The sequence below is a fragment of the Sturnira hondurensis genome, unplaced genomic scaffold (assembly GCF_014824575.4).
Source record: "Sturnira hondurensis isolate 20B ecotype Veracruz unplaced genomic scaffold, ASM1482457v3 Scaffold0003420, whole genome shotgun sequence".
Lineage (NCBI taxonomy): Eukaryota > Metazoa > Chordata > Mammalia > Chiroptera > Phyllostomidae > Sturnira > Sturnira hondurensis.
In genome coordinates this window covers 391,851-414,701 of record NW_028076051.1, presented here as the reverse complement: position 1 = coordinate 414,701, position 22,851 = coordinate 391,851, and the positions used below count along the sequence as shown (strand labels likewise).

The window sequence follows — 22,851 nt, the reverse complement described above, 5'->3', positions numbered from 1 at the left end:
GAGATAAACAATCTATCAGATAGAGAGTCCAAAACACTGGTTATAAGAATGTTCAGGAACTTAGTGAGAACTTCAACACCATATAAAAGATCCAGTCAGAAATGGAGGATAAACTAAGTGAAATAAAGAAGAGTTTACAGGGAAACAACAGTACAGTGGATGAAGCTGAGAATCAAATTAATGATTTGGAACACAAGGAACTGAAAAACAAGCAGTCAGAATAATAAGCAGCAAAAAGAATCCAAAAAAAAATGGAGGTAGGATAAGCAGCCTGTGGGACAACTCGAAGAGGCCCACCATTCATACAATAGGAGTGGCAGAAAAAGATAAGAAAGAGCAAGAAATTGGAAACCTATTTGAGAAAATAGAGAAAGAAAACTTCCCTAATTTTGTGAAGAAAATAGACGTGCAAGTCCAGGCAGCATAGAGAATCCCAGTGATGAATGATGCAAACAGGTCCACTCTAAGACACATCATAATTAAAATGTCAAAGGTTGCCCTGGCTGGTTGGCTTAGAGGATTGAGTGCCAGCCTGTGAAACAAAGAGTAGCTGGTTCGATTCCCAGTCAGGACACATACTTGGCTTGTAGGCCAAGTCCCCAGTAGGGGGTGCATAAAAAGCAACCACACATGGATGTTTCTCTCCCTCTTTTTCTCCTTCCTTTTCCCTTAGTCTAAAAATAAATAAATTTTAAAAAATGTCCCAGGTTAACTACAAAGAAGCTTAAAAGCAGCAAGAGAAAAGAAGTTAGTTACATGCAAGGGAGTTCCCATAAGACTGTCAGCTGATTTCTGAAAGAAACTTTGCATGCCAGAAGGGATCGGCAAGAAATATTCAAAGTTATTAAAAGCAGGGACCTATAGCCAAGATTACTCTACCAAGTAAAGCTATAATTTAGAATCAAAGGGCAGATAAAGAACTTCCCAGACCAAAAAACAAACAAACAAAAAACTGAAGGAGTTCATCATCACTTAACCATTATTATAAAAAATGTTAAAGGAACTTACTTACAAAAAATAGATAAAAACTATGAACAATAAAATGGCAATAAACACATACCTATCAACAACTGAATCTAGAATCAAAATTCAAACAAGAAGAACAGAGACAGAATCATGGATATAAGAACATTTTGTTGGCTGCCAGATGGGAGGGGTGTATGGGAGAATGGGTAAGAGGTGAGGGGATTAAGAAGCAGAAAGAGGCAGTTACAGAATAGTCATGGGGATGTAAAGTACAGTATAGAAAAAGGAGTAGCCAAAGAACTTATATGCATGACCTATGGACATGAACAATGGTGGGGAGATTGCCTGAGGGAATGGGGTTGTTGGGTGGACTGGGGTAAAGGGGGAAAAACTGGGACAATTTGATTATGCTGTAGTAGCATAATCAATAAAATATAATTTAGTACCTCTGGCCAAGATGGAGGCATAGGTGGAAATACTGTGCCTTCTTGCACAACGAAGTTTAAAGACAACGAAGTTTTAGTAACAAAAATGCAACCAAAACACAGAAAATTCAACTGTACAGAAGTCCGACAACAACGAACCATTCAGCAAGACTGGTAAGAGGGGCGGAGTCAGTGGCAGAGCAGGGTCGGGCAGGAAAGATTCATTCAGTCGGACCCAGGAGCCTGTACCGACCCAGGAGTGTAGGTGGCAGTTGGCGGATCCCAGGCATGGAGTGGCAACAGGTAGACCCACTGAGGGCACGGAGTGGCCAAGCGAAGGAGTGAACAGTGAAACAGACCACTCAGGCTAGGGCCCCAGTGACAGAAATTAGAGCCTGAAAGCACCAATTGGAAAGAATTTTGGGGTTGGGGTGCTAGGAGAGGCTCCTAGGCTCACAGAGAGTTTGTCGTTGAGACCCACAGGGTCCTGGAGGGCACACAAGCCCACACACCCAGGAACCAGCACCAAAAGGGCCCAATTTGCTGGTGGGAAGCTGCAGAGGGGACAGAAATCTGAGAGAGAGCAGAGCAAAGCACCATTTTTTCCCCCTCTCTGACCCATCCCCAGGTACAGTGTCACAACCCAGCAACTGGGTCACCCCGCCCTGGTGAACACCTAAGGCTCCTCCCCTCATACATAACAGGTGTGAACAGACCAAAACATTATGGCTCAAGAACAGCTCAAAGCCCCAGAGCCTATAATTCTAAGTGACCAAGTAATAGCCAACCTTTCAGGTGCATAGTTCAAAACACTGGTGATCAGGATGCTCACAGAATTGGTTGATTTTAGTCACAAATTAGAGGAACAAATGAAGGCTAAACTAATTAAAATGAAGGGAAATGCATAGGAAACCAATAGTGATGGAAAGGAAACTGGGACTCAAATCAAGGAGTGGACCAGAAGGAAGAAAGAAATGACCAAACAGAAAAGAATGAAGAAACAGGAATTCAAAAAAATGAGGAGACTTAGGAACCTACAGGACATCTTTAAACATTCCAACATCAGAATCATAGGGGTACCAGAAGGGGATGAGGAAGAGCAACAAGTGGAAAACTTATTTGACCAAATCATAAAGGAGAACTTCCCCAGTCTGGTAAAGGATATAGATGCCAGGAAATCCAGGAAGCTCACAGAGTCCCAAAGAAGTTGCACCCAAGAAGGAACACACCAAAGCACATCATAATTATGTTAGCCAAGATTAAAATGAAGGAGAGAATCCTAGAAGCAGCAAGAGATAAGGGGACAGTCATCTACAAAGGAGTGCCCATCAGACTGTCAGCGGATTTCTCAAAAGAGACCTTCCAGGCAAGAAGGGGCTAGAAAGAAGTATTCCAAGTCATGAAATCCAAAGACCTACATCCAAGATTGCTCTATCCAGCAAAGCTTTCATTCAAAATGGAAGGGCAGATAACGTGCTTCTCAGATAAGGTCAAATTCAAGGAGTTCATCATCACCAAACCCTTATTTTATGATATGTTAAAGGGACTTATCTAAGAAAGAGAAGATAAAAAATATGAATAGTGAAAGGACAGCAAACACACAGTTATTAACAACCACACCTAAAACAAAAGCAAACTAAGAGGACGGCTAGATAGGGAACAGAACCATAGAAATGGAGATCACATGGAGGGTTAGCAACAGGGGAGTGGGAGGAGGAGAAGGGGGGAGAAGGTACAGGGAATAAGTAGCATAGGCGGTGGGTAGAAAATAGACAGGGGGAGAGCAAGAATACTATGGGAAATACAGAATGTAAAGAACTTGTGACACATGGACATAAATGAAAAGGGAGCATGTTGAGGGAGGGGTGTGCAGGGTGGAGGGGAATGAAGGGGGGATAGGACAACTGTAATGGCATAATCAATAAAATATATTTAATAAATAAATAGAATAGAATTTAAAAAGAAAAAATGGATTTAGAATTGATAGATGTTACATTCAATTCTTATCTCCAAGAGTTTCTGAGTGTGTTGCTTTGAGTAAGCCACTTAACCTCTTAGCTAATTTATTGGTGTATAAAATGGGAAAAAATGTCTGTCCTACATCTTTCTTGATCATAGTTGTGATGATCAAATTAGAAATAAATATGATAATACTTTATAATTATAAAGTAGTTTAAAAACAGAACTAACATTGCTGCCTTATTAGAGACAGAGATGGAAAGATCCTTTTAGTAATCCAATACAAAAAATGTATTTTTTTTGACCAAGAGATTGTTTAACATCAAAGCTATAACTATCTCTAGTCTTTGCTTAGCTATCAAGATATTTCCAATTTGATACTTGTGTGAGCTCTAGCAGAGACTCTGCAATTAGGATTACCCTTGGGACCTTGAGCCCTATCCTATCCGGGCCTTCCTATGTCTGAGGGCCTTCCAAGTCAGGGCCAGTTTATAGCCTCAATGTCTGAATGCATACGATGATAGCCCTTGTTTGACCAGATGCATGTATTTTTGACAAGTTATAGTGACAGAGTAGCTAGCAGATCCCATTTTCTCTTTGCATTTCTCATATTTTTTTAATTTCATGGTGCTCAAACACTTCTAATGGTTCCCACTGACTTGCTAGGTTAAAAATTTAAAGTATGTAAGATTGGTTATGGGTATAAGTTAGATTGTGATGACGAAGAGAGAATGGACTAAAAGGAAAATAATTTTATAAAAAATAATATAGAGAATTATCTAAAGTATGAGAGTACTTTCACAATAAAAATTTGTTTATTGTAAAATTAGAAAAAGATGATGTTGCATAAAGAATTCAAGAGGGAAGAAAAAGTAGCAGAGGAAAGATGAAAAGGAGAAGAAAAGAAGAGGGAGAAGAAAGATGAGTAAATTCCCATTTTATTTGACTTTGAAAAATGACCTGTGACTATTGTCTTCCATGTAAGTGAATGTGTTTTCTCTGGTTGGTCAGAACTGCCAGCTAGGTGAGGCCATATGCCCTGGGAACAGAGTAAGCAAAGCAGACCCCTGGGGGTCTCTGTTGCTACAGAACTGTTTTCACAGAATGGCACAGATAAAGAGACTTCAGCAGGCCTGTTACTACAGAGATTACAGAAACTGGGAACCCAAAATCTTGGAGGCAAAGAAGATAGTGACCCCCAAAATAGGCAGCCCCAGGTAAAACAACAGGTCCCCAAAATCTAAAGTGAAAATTCTGTGAAACAAAATCTTGGGGATTGAAAGAGATCTTAAGAGTCATTCAGTCAAGCTGTATCCCATTCTGAACTGTACACTTCAGTACTGAGAAGATGCATGGGAACACATTAAATGAAGTTTATTTTATATGTTAATATGGTATTTTATATAGCTTTAAACTATTCTGATAATACTGTATACAGTTAAGACACTTATTTTAGGGATCGTAAACTGGGATAATTAAGCAATGACCTTATTACTATCTTTGATCTAGAAAGCAAGATTCTCTTCAGACATCATCTTTCCACTTGATGAAGACCAGTGCCAGAGAAGAGGAAACTATCTCCCATTAGTTATAAACACTGCCCACTCAAGCAGCTTCTATACTGTAAAGAACCTAGGCAATCTGTTTCCTTAATAACTAAGCTAACAAAAACAAATTTGGCCCTTTCCAAAATGACTTACTTTAGGCCAAGAACTGTAGAGGGAAATACAATAAAGATGAAAAACAAGAATTGTACCTCACAGTAGGCTAATTAATGTTTGGGGTTTAAAGTTAGATAGTATTTATTTTAAACTCATAGTGAATATATTCAGCTGCCCTTAACATAGTCTTCAATTTGGAAGCCCCAAAGTAATAGAGAGATGTACTTTGGCTAAAGTTACTCTATAAATACAATAGGATTTTCAAAACAAAAACAAAATATGTAGTAAGAAATAAGATGCCAATTATCTCACCCAAGTCTTGACCATGAGCTCTTTTATTTCCTTGTACATATAAGAGAGAAAAGCCTTCATAAATCCGGACAGTTCCCTGTGGGCACTGTGGTGCATCTGTTGTCTGGCTGTGACGTGTGATGAGGAATCCATGAGCAATAGAAGAAGTTCCAGGGGGTCCTGGGGGACCTTGCAATCCATCTGGCCCAGGGGGACCATCTAAACCACGGGTACCTATTTCCATGGAATCATCAATATGTAAGATTAAGTAAGCTCTGATCCACCATTATGTTTGTTGACAAAATGTTATGACCTCATTTGATTGGTTAATTTAGTCAATATTTATAGTTTCTATAAAAGCATTGTCAAATATCATTTGTTTAGAAATAAATAAAGTATGGTTCCTGCCTCACAGATGTGTGTGTGTGTGTGTGCGCGTGCACTATATATATAAAATCCTGGAATTGGTTGATGACATGAGACACTAAATAAATATCAGGTAAATGGAATATTAGATGGGAAGAAGTGATGTTTATTTAGGGAGTCTGTGTGTTATCTAGTCTCTTGCTGTACTAAAGGAGTCCAAACTCCATGACAAAATTTCCACTTTCTGTTTTGTTCCTCAACAAGAAGGGAAGGATGTGGTTGTCAGTCTGCCAGCTTCAGCACAAAAAAAACCATTTTCCTTTGGATCTGTCTTGGGAATTATTCTCAGGTATACCTGTTTGTTTAGAGAATAGGCAGGGCACTCTAAAGAAGCCTTTTAAAAATGTCTATTTTCAGGTTCCCTTTCTCCACTTAGCCTCTTGATTTGAGGTCCTTTTAAAATTATCTTTATATACAGGTTTTTGGCCAGTGTGTGTATAGATTTTGATTTTGGAGAAACTTCACAGCAATTCTGTGATGAAGATGACACTAAGTTGTTTCTTCCCTGGAAATACAGTTAATGAAATGGCAGGATGTTGATTCTAGGAAGGCCATAAGTATCATCACTCTCCCTTGTTGCCACAATATTTTTGCCAGTACAAACTCTTTATGTTTATATTATTTAGAGTTATATTTTTATTATCTAGAGTTGTAACACATATTATTAATACATTTCACTCCTGCTCCCAATTCTAGATCTAGATGCAGATAACGACTACTATGCTTTCTCCATAGATTTGCTTTTTTGGAATATTTCATACTGAAACACAATATAGGGCCTTTTGTGATTAGTGTTTTACATTTAGCTTAATGTTTCAACAGTTTGTATATAGTGTAGCATTTATTGGTACTTCCTTCTTTTCATGGCTTAATAATATTCTACCATACAAATATAACACATTTTCTTTACTCATCTATCAGTTGATGGACAGTTCTTAAATTTATTCCCAAGTATTTTGTTGTTATGTTATTGTACATGTAATTTGTCTCTTAATTTCATTATTGCATTGTTCATTGTTAATGTGAAGAAACACAACTGTATACAAATATGCACACACATACACACAAAATCTCTTGTATCCTGTAATCTTGTTGAACTGATTTATTGACTCTAATAATTTTTTTCTGTGCATTCTTTAGGGAATGCTATATGTAAGATTATACCTTTTATAAATACAAATAATTTTACTCCTTTTTAAGTTTACATGTCTCTTTCCTCTTTTCTTTCTTAATTGCCCTGGCTAGAACCTCCAGTACAATGTTGAATAGAAGTGATAATTAGACATCATTGTCTATTTCTGAACTTATGGGGAAAGCTTTCAATGGTTAGCCATTAAGTATAAAAATAACTGGCATTTTCATAGATGCCCTTTAACAGGTAAGGAATTTCTGTAGAGTGTGTTTATTGTAAAAAACTGTTAGATATTTGCCAAATATTAAAAACATTGGTTTTACAATATTTTATTTCTATTTTAATTACAAAAATTAAATATTTAATTAAATAATTAAATATTTCCAATATACTACTTTTAGTATATTTTAATTAGAAAATGGAATCAAATTATTTTTGGAAGTAGTTTGAGTACAGATTGGAAATCTAGTAGATACCAATACAATATTATCGGGAGTACCTATTAATGAGTGACTTCAAATATATGCATATCAATTTGTCAATTAGTATAAGAAGGCACTATGACTCTCAAAACCAAGGAGATTTCTTAAACTTTGCAACTGTATTTACTGCATTTAGTAATAGAAACTGTACTCTATTGTGACATTTTCAAATGTGGAGGATTCACAATAGTTTCAAGATAGTCACAGGATATATATTAAAAATTATCAGAACAGATAAATATAGCAAGTACCTGGGACATCCCCATTTTGAGAAAGAGCTGTGTTTTCCAGTGCTCTAAACATATAAATACAAATCTTTCTATGCTTCTCTTATACTGGTAAATATCCTTGTATCTATTCCCCAGCAACAGATGCAACAGCTAGCTGTGCTCTTTCAAGAGGAGCTCTCACAACAACAATTGGTGGCCATGTTTTCCAGACATTTCCAAGACTTAAAGAATAGTACCAGCAAGCAGTATTATAGTTGTCACACCTGGCTGGCCTGGCAGACCTGGATCTCCTTTATGCCCTCCTGCACCCTCAAAACCAGGGAGTCTATTGCGTCCAGGATCTCCTGGAGGGCCAAGTGGACCTACAGGGGAAAAAGAAGGTTTACAAATGTAAGGAAAATAATTCAACATCCAGACAGATCTAGCAGACTTAAGGTCCTTGACGTCAATGAATTCATAATCTGGTTTCGTCTTTAATTGAGATACATGAAGGAATAGCTCAAACTCAGGACAAAGGAAGTAGAAAAGGATTTAGTATTAGATTTAAACAACACATTTGCCTTTGTGGAGATTCCCATACTATGACAGTTGTGTTCTCTTTGCCTTCAAAACAAGACTGGAGTACAAGATGTAACTTTTGTTATTTATCCCACCATGAATAAGGTTGTTACTGCCTGGTACCTTTTATTCATGGAAAGACTACCATTCAACCACTTGTTAAAAGAGAAAGACTAAAATCTGTTTCTAGATTTTTTTAGAATCAAAGTTGGCTGCAAGCATGGAGTCAAATGGCCAACTACACAGGGTTTAGTTCTAAAATAATGAGGTCTCAAAGTGGTGAACTAATGGCCCATCAAATCATCCTTCTATCTTTTTGGTAGTTGGGATAGAGACAGCAGCAGATCTTAAATGCAAATTAATTTCATTACAGTGTTTTATACAATATTAACCTAATAATTCAAATTAGAATATCCAGAGGAGCTAGAAGAAATAGGACTGGGGATAAGAGAAGTTAGGATATGATAAATTGAAATTTAAAAAAAACTCAAAAAGGAAATGAAACCTGTGATGGTCTAGTATTCTATCAGTTATTGGTATTCCTATTGTCAGAGACAAACTCTGGTAAGAGAAAGGAGAATTAGGGAAATGTTCTCAAATAGATAAGGCTTAAAAAGAAAATCTGCAAAGGTACCTGGTAGTCCATGAGGTCCTGGTAGTCCTGGTAGACCTTTAAATCCAGGCTGGCCTGGGACCCCTGGTGGACCAGCATCTCCTTTGATTACAATACTCTGACCTGAAGGACCAGGTAATCCAGAGGTACCTAAAAGTCAAAACATGCAAATTTAAAGGTAGGGAAGACAAAGCCTGGAAGGAATGGATGCCAAAGTGACCTAAGGCTAGAATAAGGACTGGTATGAGAGAAATAATTTACATGAATGGAATTGTTGTCATGTTCAACTGAAATCTGTTTGTGAAAGATACCATTATCTATCCAGAATATTGAAAAAATATAATTTTCTTAGAGCCAGTGGAAAAATTAGACACATTGTCCCTATTTCCAAGACTTGAAGAATGACAGATTACTAGAAAGAATAATTCATTTCAAATCTGTGAACGTTAGTATCAAGAGAAGACAATTCTATTTCCTGACAAGTCCATTCTAATTCTTACATCACTTGCAGTTTTTGTTGGTTTTGCTTGTCAAGGGATCCAGTGAACCAATAGGGTCAGCAAAAAGCAAAATAAAACAAAACAAAACCCCTTTTTTTCATATTAAAACATACATGTGTGACTTCCTCTTGTGGTCTATTCAATTGAATATGGGAAAGTTCATATAGTAGGCAATAAGGAAATCTAAGTGAAGCATTCTTGTTTGTCCTGCTGTTATGTTAAATATAAAAGGTCTTCTCTCAATATTATATTAATAAAATACAAAGTTTGAGAGATTACTAAATAGAGGGAGAGTCTTATCTATTTCCTCTCAGTTGTTGGGGGCTAAGACTCTGAAAGTTTGGTAGAAATAAGGAATGCAAACTTTCAGATTCTTCAATGCATTTAAGTATCAGGTATAACTAGCTTCAAGAATAAGTGTTACCTGGAGGCCCAATAAATCCTGGATCTCCCTCAGGGCCAGGTGAACCAAGTAGTCCACTGGGTCCTTTTACGCCTGCAAAAAAGGTACATACAATTGCACAGTAAAGCACCAGGACCACAGTCTTTGCTGAGCCAAGGCATAAAATGGGTATCTTGTCCCAAATGTGTTTAATGAAAAGGGGGAACATCAAAACATCACTTTAAAATACCTGGAAATCCTGGACCACCAGGGAGACCAGGATCTCCTTTCATTCCATTGAGACCTGGCCGGCCAGGATTACCCTGAATAAATAAAATAATTAATTTTAGAGAAAAAATTATGGGGCAGAGAATGAGGATATAGGTGGTGTTGCACAGTGATTTATGGCACTGGCTCTAGAGTCAAACTTCCAGGATTCAAATCCCAATTTTACTTCTTATTAGCTTGTGTAATCTTGAGTTGACTGTTTAACCTCTTTGATTCGTAGTTTTCTCACTTATACAGAAAATAATATCTACCTTATAAGGTTGTTTTAAGTATTAAATGAGATAGTTTATATTAAGTACTTAGAAAACTGACTGGCGTATGGTGTGTGCTTAATTAATGATAGCTATTATTTTGTTATCATTAGCAAAGACACTACTTTTTAGTGTATCCATGAGATAATATGTACTTGGATTAGAATCACATGTGCAGAAATGATAACACCTGAAAGACTCAGCAAAAAATAGAGTAGAGCCTATTAATTAACTGGATTTGAGGGCTAAGAAAACTATACAAAGAAGGAGAAGGGTTTACAGGAACAAGTATAAAGGACACATGGACAAAAACTAAGGGGGGTGGAAATGGCAGGGAAGTGGGGAGCACTGGGGGGTGGGTTGGGATGGGAGTAAAAGACACAAAACTGTACTTGAACAACAATTAAAATAAATATATTTTAAACACTGCTAGAAAAACATTTCTGTTGTTTTAGTAAAAAAAGAAGAAGAATTGAAAATAAATGTAGAATGCACCTAAAAAATAATGTGTGAGACAATAAAGCTATTAGTATAAATAAAAAAGGGGCAAGCCTGGAATATAATACTATGCTGAAATGTAAGAAAATACAAAAAAAAGGGGGGAGAAAGAGGCATGTATGTCAAAAAGACATAGGATCCAGCTTGGAGGGGTTCCCAAATCTAAGACAAATTAAGATGCTTAATTTGAGCATCAAAATAAGAAACAATAGTTTAACAATTATAAATAATTAAAAATAATTTTTGAGGCCAAATGGACAGTAAATAGAATTGGATTCTTTAAGTAGGGTACATGTGTAAATAGTGCTAAAGGTTAGAAAATCATTTGCCACTATCACACTGTTGACTGGTTGAGACAAAAACTGTAAATAGATTATTAACTCTAAGGGGAGATTTTGATGAGGAACAGTATACTTACATCAACTCAATGTGTGCCTTCCTGCAGTTTTACTTATTAGTTACAAGGAAGAACATTGTAACCATAAAGTGGAGAAATCAGGTAACCATGTTTTTTTTTTTTAACTCTTGTTCAAGTACAGTTTTCTTTCTTGTATTCCCAGCCCTGCCCCCCAACCATGTTTATTTTAATTTCTTTTTTTAATAGTTGATCAAGTACAGTTTTCTGTCTTTTACTCCCATACCAGCCCACCCACCGGGCCCTCCTCCCTTCCCATTTCCATGCCCCCTAGATTTTGTCCATGTGTCCTTTATACTCGTTCCTGTAAACCCTTCACCTTTTCCCCTGAAATTCCCTCCCTTCTCCCCTCAGGACACTGTCAGCCTGTTCTCTATTTCATTGTGTTTGGTTATATTTTCCTTGTTTGATTGTTTTGTTGTTTATGTTCCTGTTAAAGTTGAGATCATGTGGTATTCCTCTTTTACCACCTGGCTTATTTTGCTAAGCATAATGCTTTCCAGTTCCATCCATGCTATCCAAAAGGGTAGGAGCTCCTTCTTTTTTTTCTGCTGCATAGAATTCCATTCGGTAAATGTACCATAGTTATTTGATGCATTCATTTACTGATGGGCACCTAGGTTGCTTCCAATACCTGCCTATTGTAAATTGTGCTGCTATGAACATTGGGGTGCATAGATTCTTTTGGATTGGTGTTTCTGGGTTCTTAGGGTATAATCCTAGCAGTGGAATTGCTGGATCAAAAGACAGATCCATTTTCCATAGTGGTTGTACCAATCTGCAATCCCATCAACAGTGAACTAGGGTCCCCTTTTCTCCGCAACCTCTCCAACACTTGTTTTTTGTTGCTTTGTTTATGATGGCCATTCTGACAGGTGTGAAGTGGTATCTCATTGTGGTTTTAATTTGCATCTCTCTGATAGCTAGCCGTACCAAGCATCTTTTCATGTGTGTCTGGATCCTCTGTATGTCCTCCTTGGAGAAGTATCTGTTCAAATCCTTTGCCCATTTTTTAATTGGGTTGCTTGTCTTCTTATAGTGGAGTCGTGTAAGTGCTTTGTATATTTTGGAGATTAAACCCTTGTCTGAGGTATCATTGGCAAATATGTTTTCCCAAAGAGTTGCTTCTCTTTTTATCTTGATACTGTTTTCCTTAGCCATGCAGAAGCTTTTAAGTTTAATGAGATCCCATTTGTTTATTCTTCCCTTTATATTCCTTGCTCTAGGGGACATATCAGTAAAAATGTTGCTGTGTGAAATATTTAAGATTTTCCTGCCTATGTTCTCCTCTAGAACTTTAATGGTGTCAGGGCTTATATTTAAATTTTTTATCCATCTTAAATTTATTTTTGTGTATGGTGTAAGTTGGTCCTTGAGTTTCACTTTTTTGCATGTACTTGTACAGCTCTCCCAACACCATTTGTTGAAGAGGCTATTTTTAGTCCATTTTATGTTACTGCCCCCTTTGTCAAATATTAATTGCCCGTAGAGACTTGGGTTTATTTCTGGGGTCTCTGTTCTGGTCCACTGGTCCATGTGCCTGTTTTTATGCCAGTACCAGGCTGTTTTGATTACAGTGGCCTTGAAATATAGTTTGGTATCAGGTATTGTAATCCCTCCTACTTCGCTCTTCTTTCTCAAAATTGTAGCAGCTATTTGGGGTTGTTCATGTTTCCATAACAATTTTTGAAGTATTTGTTCTCTGTCTGTAAAATATGCCATTGGTACTTTATAGGTATTGCACTGAATCTGTAAATTGCTTTGGGTAATATGGACATTTTGATTATGTAATTCTTCCGATCCATGAACATAGTGTATGTTTCCACTTGTTTGTGTCTTCCTTGATTTCTTTCTTCAGTGTTGTGTAGTTTTCTGCGTATAGGTCTTTTACCTCCTTGGTTAGGTTTATATGTAGGTATTTTATTTTTCCTCTTGCTATATCAAATGGGACTTTTAAAAATTATTTTATTTATTTATTTTCAGAGAGAGGAGAAGGGAAGGAGAGAGAGAAATATCAATGTGTGGCTGCCTCTCATGTGTCCCCCACTGGGAACTGGCCTGCAACCCAGGCACGTGCCCTGACTGGGAATCAAATCATGATCCTTTGCTTCACAGGCCTGTGCTCAATCCACTGAGCTACGCCAGCCAGGGCTCAAATGGGATTTTTTTTTCTTGATTTCTGCTTCTGCTGTTTCACTGTTGGTATACAAAAATGCCTTTGATTTCTGGATATTGACTTTGTATCCTGGTGTTTTGCCAAATTTATTTATTAGGTTGAGCAGTTTGGGGGTAGAATCTATAGGATTTTCCAGGTACACTATCATGTCATCTGCAAACAATGACAGTTTTGTTTCCTCCTTTCCAATGTGGGTGCCTTTATTTCCTTTTCTTGTCTGATTGCTGTGGCTAGAACTTCCAATACTCTATTGAATAGAAGTGGTGAAAGTGGACAACCTTGTCTTGTTCCTGATCTTAATATAAAAGCTTATAGTTTTTGCCCATTGAGTATGTTGTTGGCTGTAGCTCTCTCATATATGGCTTTTATTATGTTGAGGAATGTTCCCTCTATTCGCACTTTGCTGAATGTTTTTATCATAAATGGGTACTGTACCTTATCAAATACTTTTTCCAGATCTATTGATATGATCATGTGATTTTTGCCTTTGCTTTTGTTTATGTAATGTATTGCATTTACTGATTTGTGAATGTTGAACCATCTTTGCATCTCTGGGATGAATCCCACTAGGTCATGGTGTATGATCTGTTTAATGTATTGTTGGATGTAGTTTTCCAATATTTTGTTGAGAATTTTAGTGTCTATGTTCGTCAGCCATATTGCCCTGAGGTTTTCTTTCTTTGTTGTGTCTTTATCTGTTTGGGGGATTATGGTGATGCTGGCTTCATAAAAAAAATTTGGAAGATTTCCATCATTTTGAATTTTTTGGAATCACCTGTGAAGGATAGGGGTTAGCTGTTCCTTAAACACTTTGTAGAATTCTCCTGTGAAACCATCTGGTCCAGGGCTTTTGTGTTGTGGGAGTTTTTTCATTACTGCTTCAATTTCATCTGCTGTTATTGGACTGGTTAGACTTTCTGCTTCATCATTGAGTTTTAGAAGATTACATTTTTGTAGAAATTTGTCCATTTCACCTAGGTTGTCAAATTTATTGGCATACAGTTGTTCATAGTAACTTCTTACAATCCTTTGTATTTCTGTGGTGTCAGTTGTAATTTCTCCTCTTTCGTTTCTTATTGTGTTTATTTGGGTCCTCTCTCTTCTTTTCTTGATGAGCCTGCTTAAAGGCTTGTCAAGTTTCTTTTTCTTTTCAAAGAACCAGCTCCTGGATTCATTGATCCTTAGAATTGTGCTTTTAGTCTCTAAGTCATTTAATTGTGCTCTGAGTTTGGTTATTTCCTTTCTTCTGCTTGCTCTGGGCTATCTTTGTTGTTGTTCCTTGAGTTCTTGTAGATGTAGGGTTATGTTGTTTATTTGAGAATTTTCTGTTTTATTTAGATAGGCCTGTATCACTATGAACTTCCCTCTCAGGACTGCCTTCACTCTGTACCATAAGTGTTGGGTTGTTGTGAATTCATTTTCATTTGTTTCCAGAAACTTTTTGATTTCTTCCCTAATTTCATTCTTTACCCATTCATTGTTTAATAGCATGCTATTCAATCTCCATGATTTTGAATGTTTGGGGTTTTTTTCCCTTGGAGTTGGTTTCTAGTTTCAGTTCCTTGTGGTCAGGGAAAATACTTGGTATGATTTCAATTTTCTTTAATTTGTTGAGGCTTGTTTTGTGTCCTATCATGTGGTCTATCTTTGAAAATATTCCATGTGCATTTGAAAAGAATGTGTATTTAGCTTCTTTGGGATGAAGGGCTCTATATATATCAGTTAATTCCAAAAAATCAGGTAACAACTTGATTAGATGATCAAAATTATGATCACCAGTAAGGGGTAAATTAATATCTTAAGCCTTTATATCTGAGATGGACAGAAGATCACTCATGTAGTAATCTAGCTGGAGAAGCAAAACATGAGGAAACAACAAACAAAGGAAGGAAAATTATATTTTTAAAACATAGGAAATAGCTCCATTTCTCTAAAAATGTCAAGATGGAAGGAAGATGAGTTTTAAAAACTGTTTCAGATTAAGGAATAATAAAGAGATATGGCAGTTAAATGTAATGCATGTTTTGGTCTGGATCTGATATTGGAGGAGAAAATGCTATAAAGGGCATTACTAGGTCACTTGATGCAATTGGAACATGTAATGTAGAAATACAAGTATTATATTGATGTTCAATTTTCTGGAGTTGGTAGCTATACTGTGGTTATATTAAAAGTATTTAATTGTACAAATTTTTTGCACTGAAGTATTTAGTGGTAAAGGGCCATGATGAATGGAACTTATTCTCAAATGTTTCAGAAGTCTATATATAATTATATAACACAACATACATACAGAAAGTAAGTGGGGAAAATTATTAACAATTGGTTCATTTGGATACATGATTCATGGCAAGTTTTTCAACATTTTTGCAATGTTTCTATATGTTTAACATTATGTCCAAATAAAAGTTGAAAAAGTACAAGTGTAAGAACTGAAATCTCATTTCTTTGAGATTTTCAGAAAAGAAAATGAACAGAACTTGACAATACTAGATTTATAAAATATTGTTATCAAGGAGTCTTGAATCAGGCATAATGACATATGAACTGGAAGTACATGAGAAATGAATGAGGCGTGAGTAAATACAGAATGAATAGGGACAAAACTAAAACTTCAAGTGTAGGTGTCCAGAAAAATAGTAATATCATGATAAAAACAAGTTAGTTGTTGGAAAACTCTAAGGGATAAAGACCGACACAGCCTGTGTTGGCTACCAAATCTAATGACAATCCTCCTGAATGACTGAATGAAACTTTGAGGATCCAGAACTGGAGAGCATTATGTTAAGTGAAATAAGCTAGGTGGTGAAAGACAAATACCATATGATGTCACTTATACATGGAACCTAAACAACAAAACAAAATAGAAACAGAGACATGGAAATAAGGAACAAACTGACACTGACTTGTGGGGGTGGGGGAAGGGGATATTGGGAAAAGAATGGAAAGGGGCATCAAGGAACATGCATAAAGGACCCATGGACAAAGACAACAGGGCAGGGGAAGATTGAATGTGGGGGATGGGTAGGGCAGGGGAGAATAATTCAGGGAAATGGGGAAAATGGTAATTGAATAAAAAATAATTTAAAAAAAGAAAGTGACTTTTTGGGTCACTCAAACCAAGGTGGAGAGCACATGAATATAGATGTAGGAATATGCTATTACTCTCTTTTCACAGGTGAATACAAAAACCCCAAGAATCTATCTGCCTTTCTCATAGACACAAAGCAAAAATATGCATTAGAGCTAAAATTTGACCCTAATACTATCTAATTTCAAGGTCTAAAATATACCCACTCACCATAATTACTTCCCTCTGAGTGTACTCTTCTATATGCAATGCTCTGATACACATGTCTCCTTTTATAAATTTGCTTACACTAAAATGAAGGTCTCTTAAATCTAAATACTATACATACCAAAGACCCTTTATCTAAAAGGTAGCAAAGTCCATTTAGGTGGAAGAAGATAGGAAATTTGACATTTTCTTTCTTTATAATTCAACAATGAATTATACATAGAGGCTAGATCAGTAAATGCTAATTAAAATAATTGAGCATGGAATTCTTATTTTGCTTCCAAACAGCCACATCCATTTCTTGTCAAATAACTACTCTATTTTCTTACCTGGAATCCTGGTGGTCCTTGATCTCCTTTCAAACCAGGCAAACCAGGTTGCCCAGGTTGACCTGAGTTTCCTTTCTCTCCTTTAATACCTCCATTTCCAGGGAGACCCCAGGGACCTTCTGGACCTGGTAGACCTTGATAATGCAAAACAAATGACAACATGTCAGCGCAATATAAAAGTCGCATAACTGTTCTGTAACTACCTATTTGTACTTCTAAATCTCTTCATCTTACCCATGCATCCCTCAATCTACCTTCCATCTGGCAACCATCAAAATGTTCTCTGTATCTAAGAGTCTGTTTCTGCTCTGCTTGTTTATTTTGATTTCTAGTTGTAAAGTATAGCATAGGTAATATAGTCAATAATATTCTAATAATTACATATGTTGTCAGATAGGTATGGGATTTATTGAAATGATGACTTAGTTATATAATGTCTGATCATTGGGGTGTATGCCTGATACTAATATAATATTGTATGTCAACTATAATTGAAAAATTAGAAAATTATTTAAAAATTTAAAATAAACACCTCCTCTTCCTATCATCCTGCAATGACCCTTGAAGACCCTAAGGCAGTTTACCTCATCCCTAGGTCAGAATATCTTATATACACATTTTTCCTTTCTGTCTCTGAACTTCTCATACATGGGTATCTCTCATGTATGCAGGGTTCCCATAAATATGTATGTATTAAATTTGGTTATTTTCTCATAAAAAATAGCATGAAATTTAGGCTTTTAAAATATCAGTCATCTAAATATTATTAATTTGCAAAATAAAATTCAGACTACATTAAATTATATAGGACTATGCTGGTCCTGTAATGTAAATGGGGTTGTGTTATTTTTGTTATAAACACTGGTTTTCAGGCAGTTTTAATTTGTATTTTATTATATATTAAATATAGTATACCCATAACTTTATAATAGAGATTACATCTACAATCCTTGTTTGATTTAAGTCAAAGTAAACAGACATCATAGGGCACTGTTTTAAAATTTGAACATTCATGAGAATCCCAAGGGTGGCCTGTTAAAACAGACTCCTGGTCCCAACACCAAGAGTTTTTGATTCTGTAAGGCTGGGGAGGGGCCTAGGAATTTGCATTCTAGCAAGTGCCCTGTACATATACAAGTGCCCTTGTGCTACTGGTTCTTCTGGACCATACTTCCAGAATCATTGTTACAGAGCAATCAGGTATTCAAGCTACTTGTGTCAATGTGATTAAAATCAAATTGCTTTACTGGAAGTATTTATTTTTATTCAGCTTTTAAAAAAAGATATTTGTTTTAGAGAGTGGAAGGGAAGGAGAATGAGAGGGAGAGAAACATCAATGTGTGGTTGCCTCTTGTGCACCCCCCATTGGGAATCTGGCCCACAACCCAGGAATGTGCCCTAACTAGGAATCGAACCTGTGACCTTTTGGTTCACAGGCCTGCCCTCAATCCACTGAGCCACACCAGTCTGAGCTTTTATTATTTAGTTATGCAATTAAGACAGTAATTTCAGCAAACTCTTTGATTTCATTTTAGTGACATACTTAATACATGAGAATATTTTAAAATGCCAGAAATTAATTGATTTAATATTATACTTTATAAGTTAACAATATTTCATTATTTACATTTTAAATGTTCCTGAAGAAAAATTTAAAAAATTTGCATATATCTTGTGAATAATTTAAAATGGAATTTTGTTAAGCTCTTTTTACCTTTCCTTTCTTAATTAAAGATATGTCCATTAAGCAACAAAGGAGATGTTATCAATAGCCACATATTTTTTTCACTAGGTGGGATGTAGCTGTTGCTTGCTTTCAGAGTGCTAAGCAGTGGCTGAGGCCAAGAGTAAGTAGACATGCCCTAAGAAAAATTATAAAGCCCTGAATAACAAAAAGCCAATAGTTAGCACTTACACTGTCTCTCTCTTCTAGTAATCTTAGTTTTCCTTAGTTTCAACAAAAAAAGGAAGATATGTAGGACATATCATAGCCATGTGAATTTAGAATACCAACTTCATGCTTACACATAGACAAAGGGTTATCTTTTTATTGAGGTAAATGGGTATATAACATTATATAAATTTCAGGTGTACAACACTGTAATTCCATATCGGTATATATTACTAATTTATTAATGACCAAAGTCTAGTTGTCATCCTTTACAAAGTGTCATTTTTTTATCAGAATTAACATTTGAACTTTAGTTTCTTTTCCAACACTCTCGAAACCCAGAACTAATGGCTACATGTGAACAAGGCAGCATAGAATCCAGATTAAGAGTGCTGGACTTTGGACCTAGACTGCTGGGTTGGAATTCCAGCTCCAATAATCATTAGCTATTTGACCTTAGCAAGTTTAGCAATCTCCTTGGCCTGAATTTTATCTTATTTAAAATGGAAATTATTTTGTATACATGTACCACATCTTCAATATGGATGAACCTTGAGAATATTATGCTAACCAAAATAAGTCAGTCAGTAAAAGCTAGAATGATATGATTTCACTTACATGCGAGATACACAAATGAAACTCATAAACACAAACAACACTATGATGGTTACCAGAGGGAAGGGGCCTGAGGAAGTAGTAAAAGGTAAAGGGGGCCAGATATATAGTGATAGAAGATAATCTGACTTTGTGTGGTGGGGACACAATGCAATATTCAGATCATGTATCATAGAAATGTATATATTCGAAACTTATATAATCTTATTAACCAATGCTACCCCAATAAATTAATTTTTTTCTCAAATGAAAATATTTACTTTACAGTCCGAACAACCTACTTTGTCAGGCTGTTCCAAGGATTAAATAAGATAGTATGTGTAAATTACTTAACGTAGATCCTGGCATAGTGTAAGAATTTATGTTAATGGTTTTTTAAATTATTATTACTATAATTGTATCTTTAAAATATGAACCCATTTTTAATCTTTCAGCTATTCCTATGTGATTCGAAATAGAGAAAGGAAAAAGGTCCACAACAATACAACAACTGTTTTAGTCTTTAAACAATTCAAATTATATAGTCATCTTAGCCTGGCATCCACAAAGACACACTAAAACATTCCCTTCCCCATCATACAGAATGGGTTGAGGTATTTTACACTTAAGCAAGCGAATAAAAACAAACACTGAGTGCAAACTCCCTAGGTAGAATTTTTAAAGCAAAGTGGTTATTTTCTTTTTAAAAATATATTTTATTGATTATGCTATTACAGTTGTACCATTTCCCCACCTTTATTACCCTCTGCCCTGCATATCCATTTCCCATCCAAATTCCCCACCTTTAGTTCATGTCTATGGGTCATACATATAAATTCTTTGGCTTCTACATTTCCTATGCTATTCTTAACCTCCATTTTCTACCTGCCATTTATGCTACTCGTTCCCAGTACCTTTTCCCCTCTCTCCCGCTCCCACTGCCCACTGAAACCCTCCATGTGATCTTCATTTCTGTGATTCTGATCCTGTTCTAGTTGTTGCTTAGTTTGTTTTTGTTTTAGGTTCAGTTGTTAATAACTGTGAGTTTGTTGTCATTATACTGTTCATATTTTTATCTTCTTTTTCTTAGATAAGTCCCTTTAACATTTCATATAACAAGGGCTTGGTGATGATGAACTTCTTTAATTTGACCTTATGTGGGAAGCACTTTATCTGCCCTTCCATTCTAAATGAAAGCTTTGCTGGATAGAGCAATCTTGGATTATTTAGTCTTGCCTTTTATGACTTGGAATACTTCTTTCCAGCCCCTTCTTGCCTGTAAGGTGTCTTTGGAGAAATCAGCTGACAGTCTTATGGGCACTCCTTTGTAGGTAACTGTCTCCTTTCCTCTTGCTGCTTTTAAGATTCTCCTTATCTTTAATCTTGGGTAACTTAATGATGATGTACCTTGATGTGTTCCCCCTTGGGTCTCATTTCTTTGGGACTCTCTAAGCTTACTGGACTTCCTGGAAATCTATTTTCTTTGCCAGATTGGGGAAGTTTTCCTTCATTATTTGTTCAAATAGGTTTTCAATTTCTTGTTCTTCCTCTTCTCCCTCTGGCACCCCTATGGTTTTGATGTTGGGATGTTTAAAGATGTCCTGTAGGTTCCTAAGACTCTCCTCATTTTTTTGAATTCTTGTTTCTTCATTCTGTTTTTGTTGAATGTTTCTTTCTTCCTTCTGGTCCACAACATTGATTTGAGTTCTGGTTTCCTTCCTGTCACTGTTGTTTCCCTGTATATTTTCCTTTGTTTCACTTAGCATAACCTTCATTTTTTCATCTAATATGCGACCATATTCAACCATTTTGTGAGTATCCTGATTACCAATGTTTTGTACTGCACAGTTGATAGGTTGTATATCTCTTCATCACCTAGTTGTATTTTTTCTGGAGCTTTCATCTGTTCTTTCATTTGGGCCATTATTTTTTTTGGCTCGGTGTGTCTATTATGTAGTATGGCGCGGAGCCTTTGGTGCTTACCAGGATGGGGCAACCCATTTTGCTGTGTTGTGATGCTGTATGTGGGGGAGGGGTCTGAGAAGGAACAATGCCATCTTCTCTGATCTCTGCCAGTTTTCAGTCTCTTCCGTAGCTACCCACAATCAAATTGGGCCCTTCTGGTGCTGATTTCCAGGTGGGTAGGCTTGTGTATGTTCTGGGACCCTGTGGGTCTCTCCAATGAACTCTGATGTGAGGCTGGGGGTTTCTCCTGCTACTGTATCAATCCCCACAGGTGTTCTCAATCAGAGGTTAGAGGCTTTATTTCCCCATCGTGAAACTCTCGTTTTCTCAGTCTGTCTCACTCCCCAGTTGTTCCTCCCAGTTTATCTGCACACAATGTGAAATCATCAAGTCCACAATCCATCACCTCACTGGGTCCACCAGCCACCTCCTTGCCCGCCCTGGTCCACCAGCTGCTGCCTTGTGAAGTCCTCTCCTCCTGGCTGCCCATCTCTGCCCCTGCTACTGGTCTGCATGCATGTTTCTTCTTTGACTCCTTGGTTGTCGGACTTCCATACGGTTCGATTTCCTGTCATTTCTGGTTGTTTTTTGTTTTTAAATTTGTTGTGCTTCTTTTGGTTGTGCAAGGTGGCACAGTGTGTCTACCTACACCTCCATTTTGGCCAGAAGTCCCAAAGTGGTTATTTTCATCTATAATGTATAATTTGGACTAGAAATTAGGTAGCAAATCATCTGTGAGTCAGCCCAACAATGATAAGGTAAGATTAACATAAGAAAAAACAAATCTTTTATAACTGTCTCCACCGGGTTGAAAGGTATAACATTGCTATCATTTGGGAAAAAGAAAACTACACATGTTATGGGCATTGCTCTTTTTGCAATTAAAACTCAGTATTGAGAAATTTATATGCTATTAATTTTGACCTGCCATTCTAGAGTCCATCAAATTTAATTTAATGATTTGCTAATTACACAAGGGACATATAAGTTTTATTTTTAACAGTGATCAATAGTTACCTTCTTCGATTACTGTAAATAATCATGAAAACACAGATCAGAATAATCTCAGGCAACATAAATTTAATAAAATATCAATGTACAGAGATTGAAAATGGGACAGGTACATCCTAAATACCATAATGTAGTCTTAAAGATAAAAATAAGTGTATTTACATTTAAATTCAACATGTTTTATGTATGAATTACATATTGTATATAAGTAAATGAAGCCACAAAGACATAATGCCATTTCATACTTGACTATAAACCAGTCACATCACCTTCACCAAAATGTTAAATACCAGAGCAGGTAGTGTTTGAGGATAATAGCACTCCTCAGTGACCTCTCAATTATAGCAAAAAAGTGAAATGTTCTTATCGTACATACAAAACATAACAAAAAAAAAGAATTGACCAGTGAAGAACCTAACCTTGAAAACCTGGGGAGATCAGAGTTCAGCAAATCCCAAAGACTGATGTTAGCCGTATCAAACATAACACACTACAAAATATGATTATGAA

The 22,851-nt window shown here is 36.4% G+C and overlaps 1 protein-coding gene across 1 annotated transcript in view; it reads right to left on the bottom strand.

Moving 5' to 3' along the window:
• COL4A5 (collagen type IV alpha 5 chain) overlaps positions 1 to 22,851 on the bottom strand; it is a 340,149-nt gene that overhangs the window by 5,582 nt on the left and 311,716 nt on the right. Inside the window, exons 42-47 of the mRNA XM_037041949.1 lie at positions 16,881 to 17,014; positions 9,876 to 9,948; positions 9,668 to 9,739; positions 8,765 to 8,893; positions 7,836 to 7,934; positions 5,324 to 5,536 (exon numbers count right to left, since the gene is read on the bottom strand). Coding sequence (XP_036897844.1) covers positions 5,324 to 5,536; positions 7,836 to 7,934; positions 8,765 to 8,893; positions 9,668 to 9,739; positions 9,876 to 9,948; positions 16,881 to 17,014 — 720 coding nt within the window. The remainder of the gene's footprint in view (positions 1 to 5,323; positions 5,537 to 7,835; positions 7,935 to 8,764; positions 8,894 to 9,667; positions 9,740 to 9,875; positions 9,949 to 16,880; positions 17,015 to 22,851) is intronic.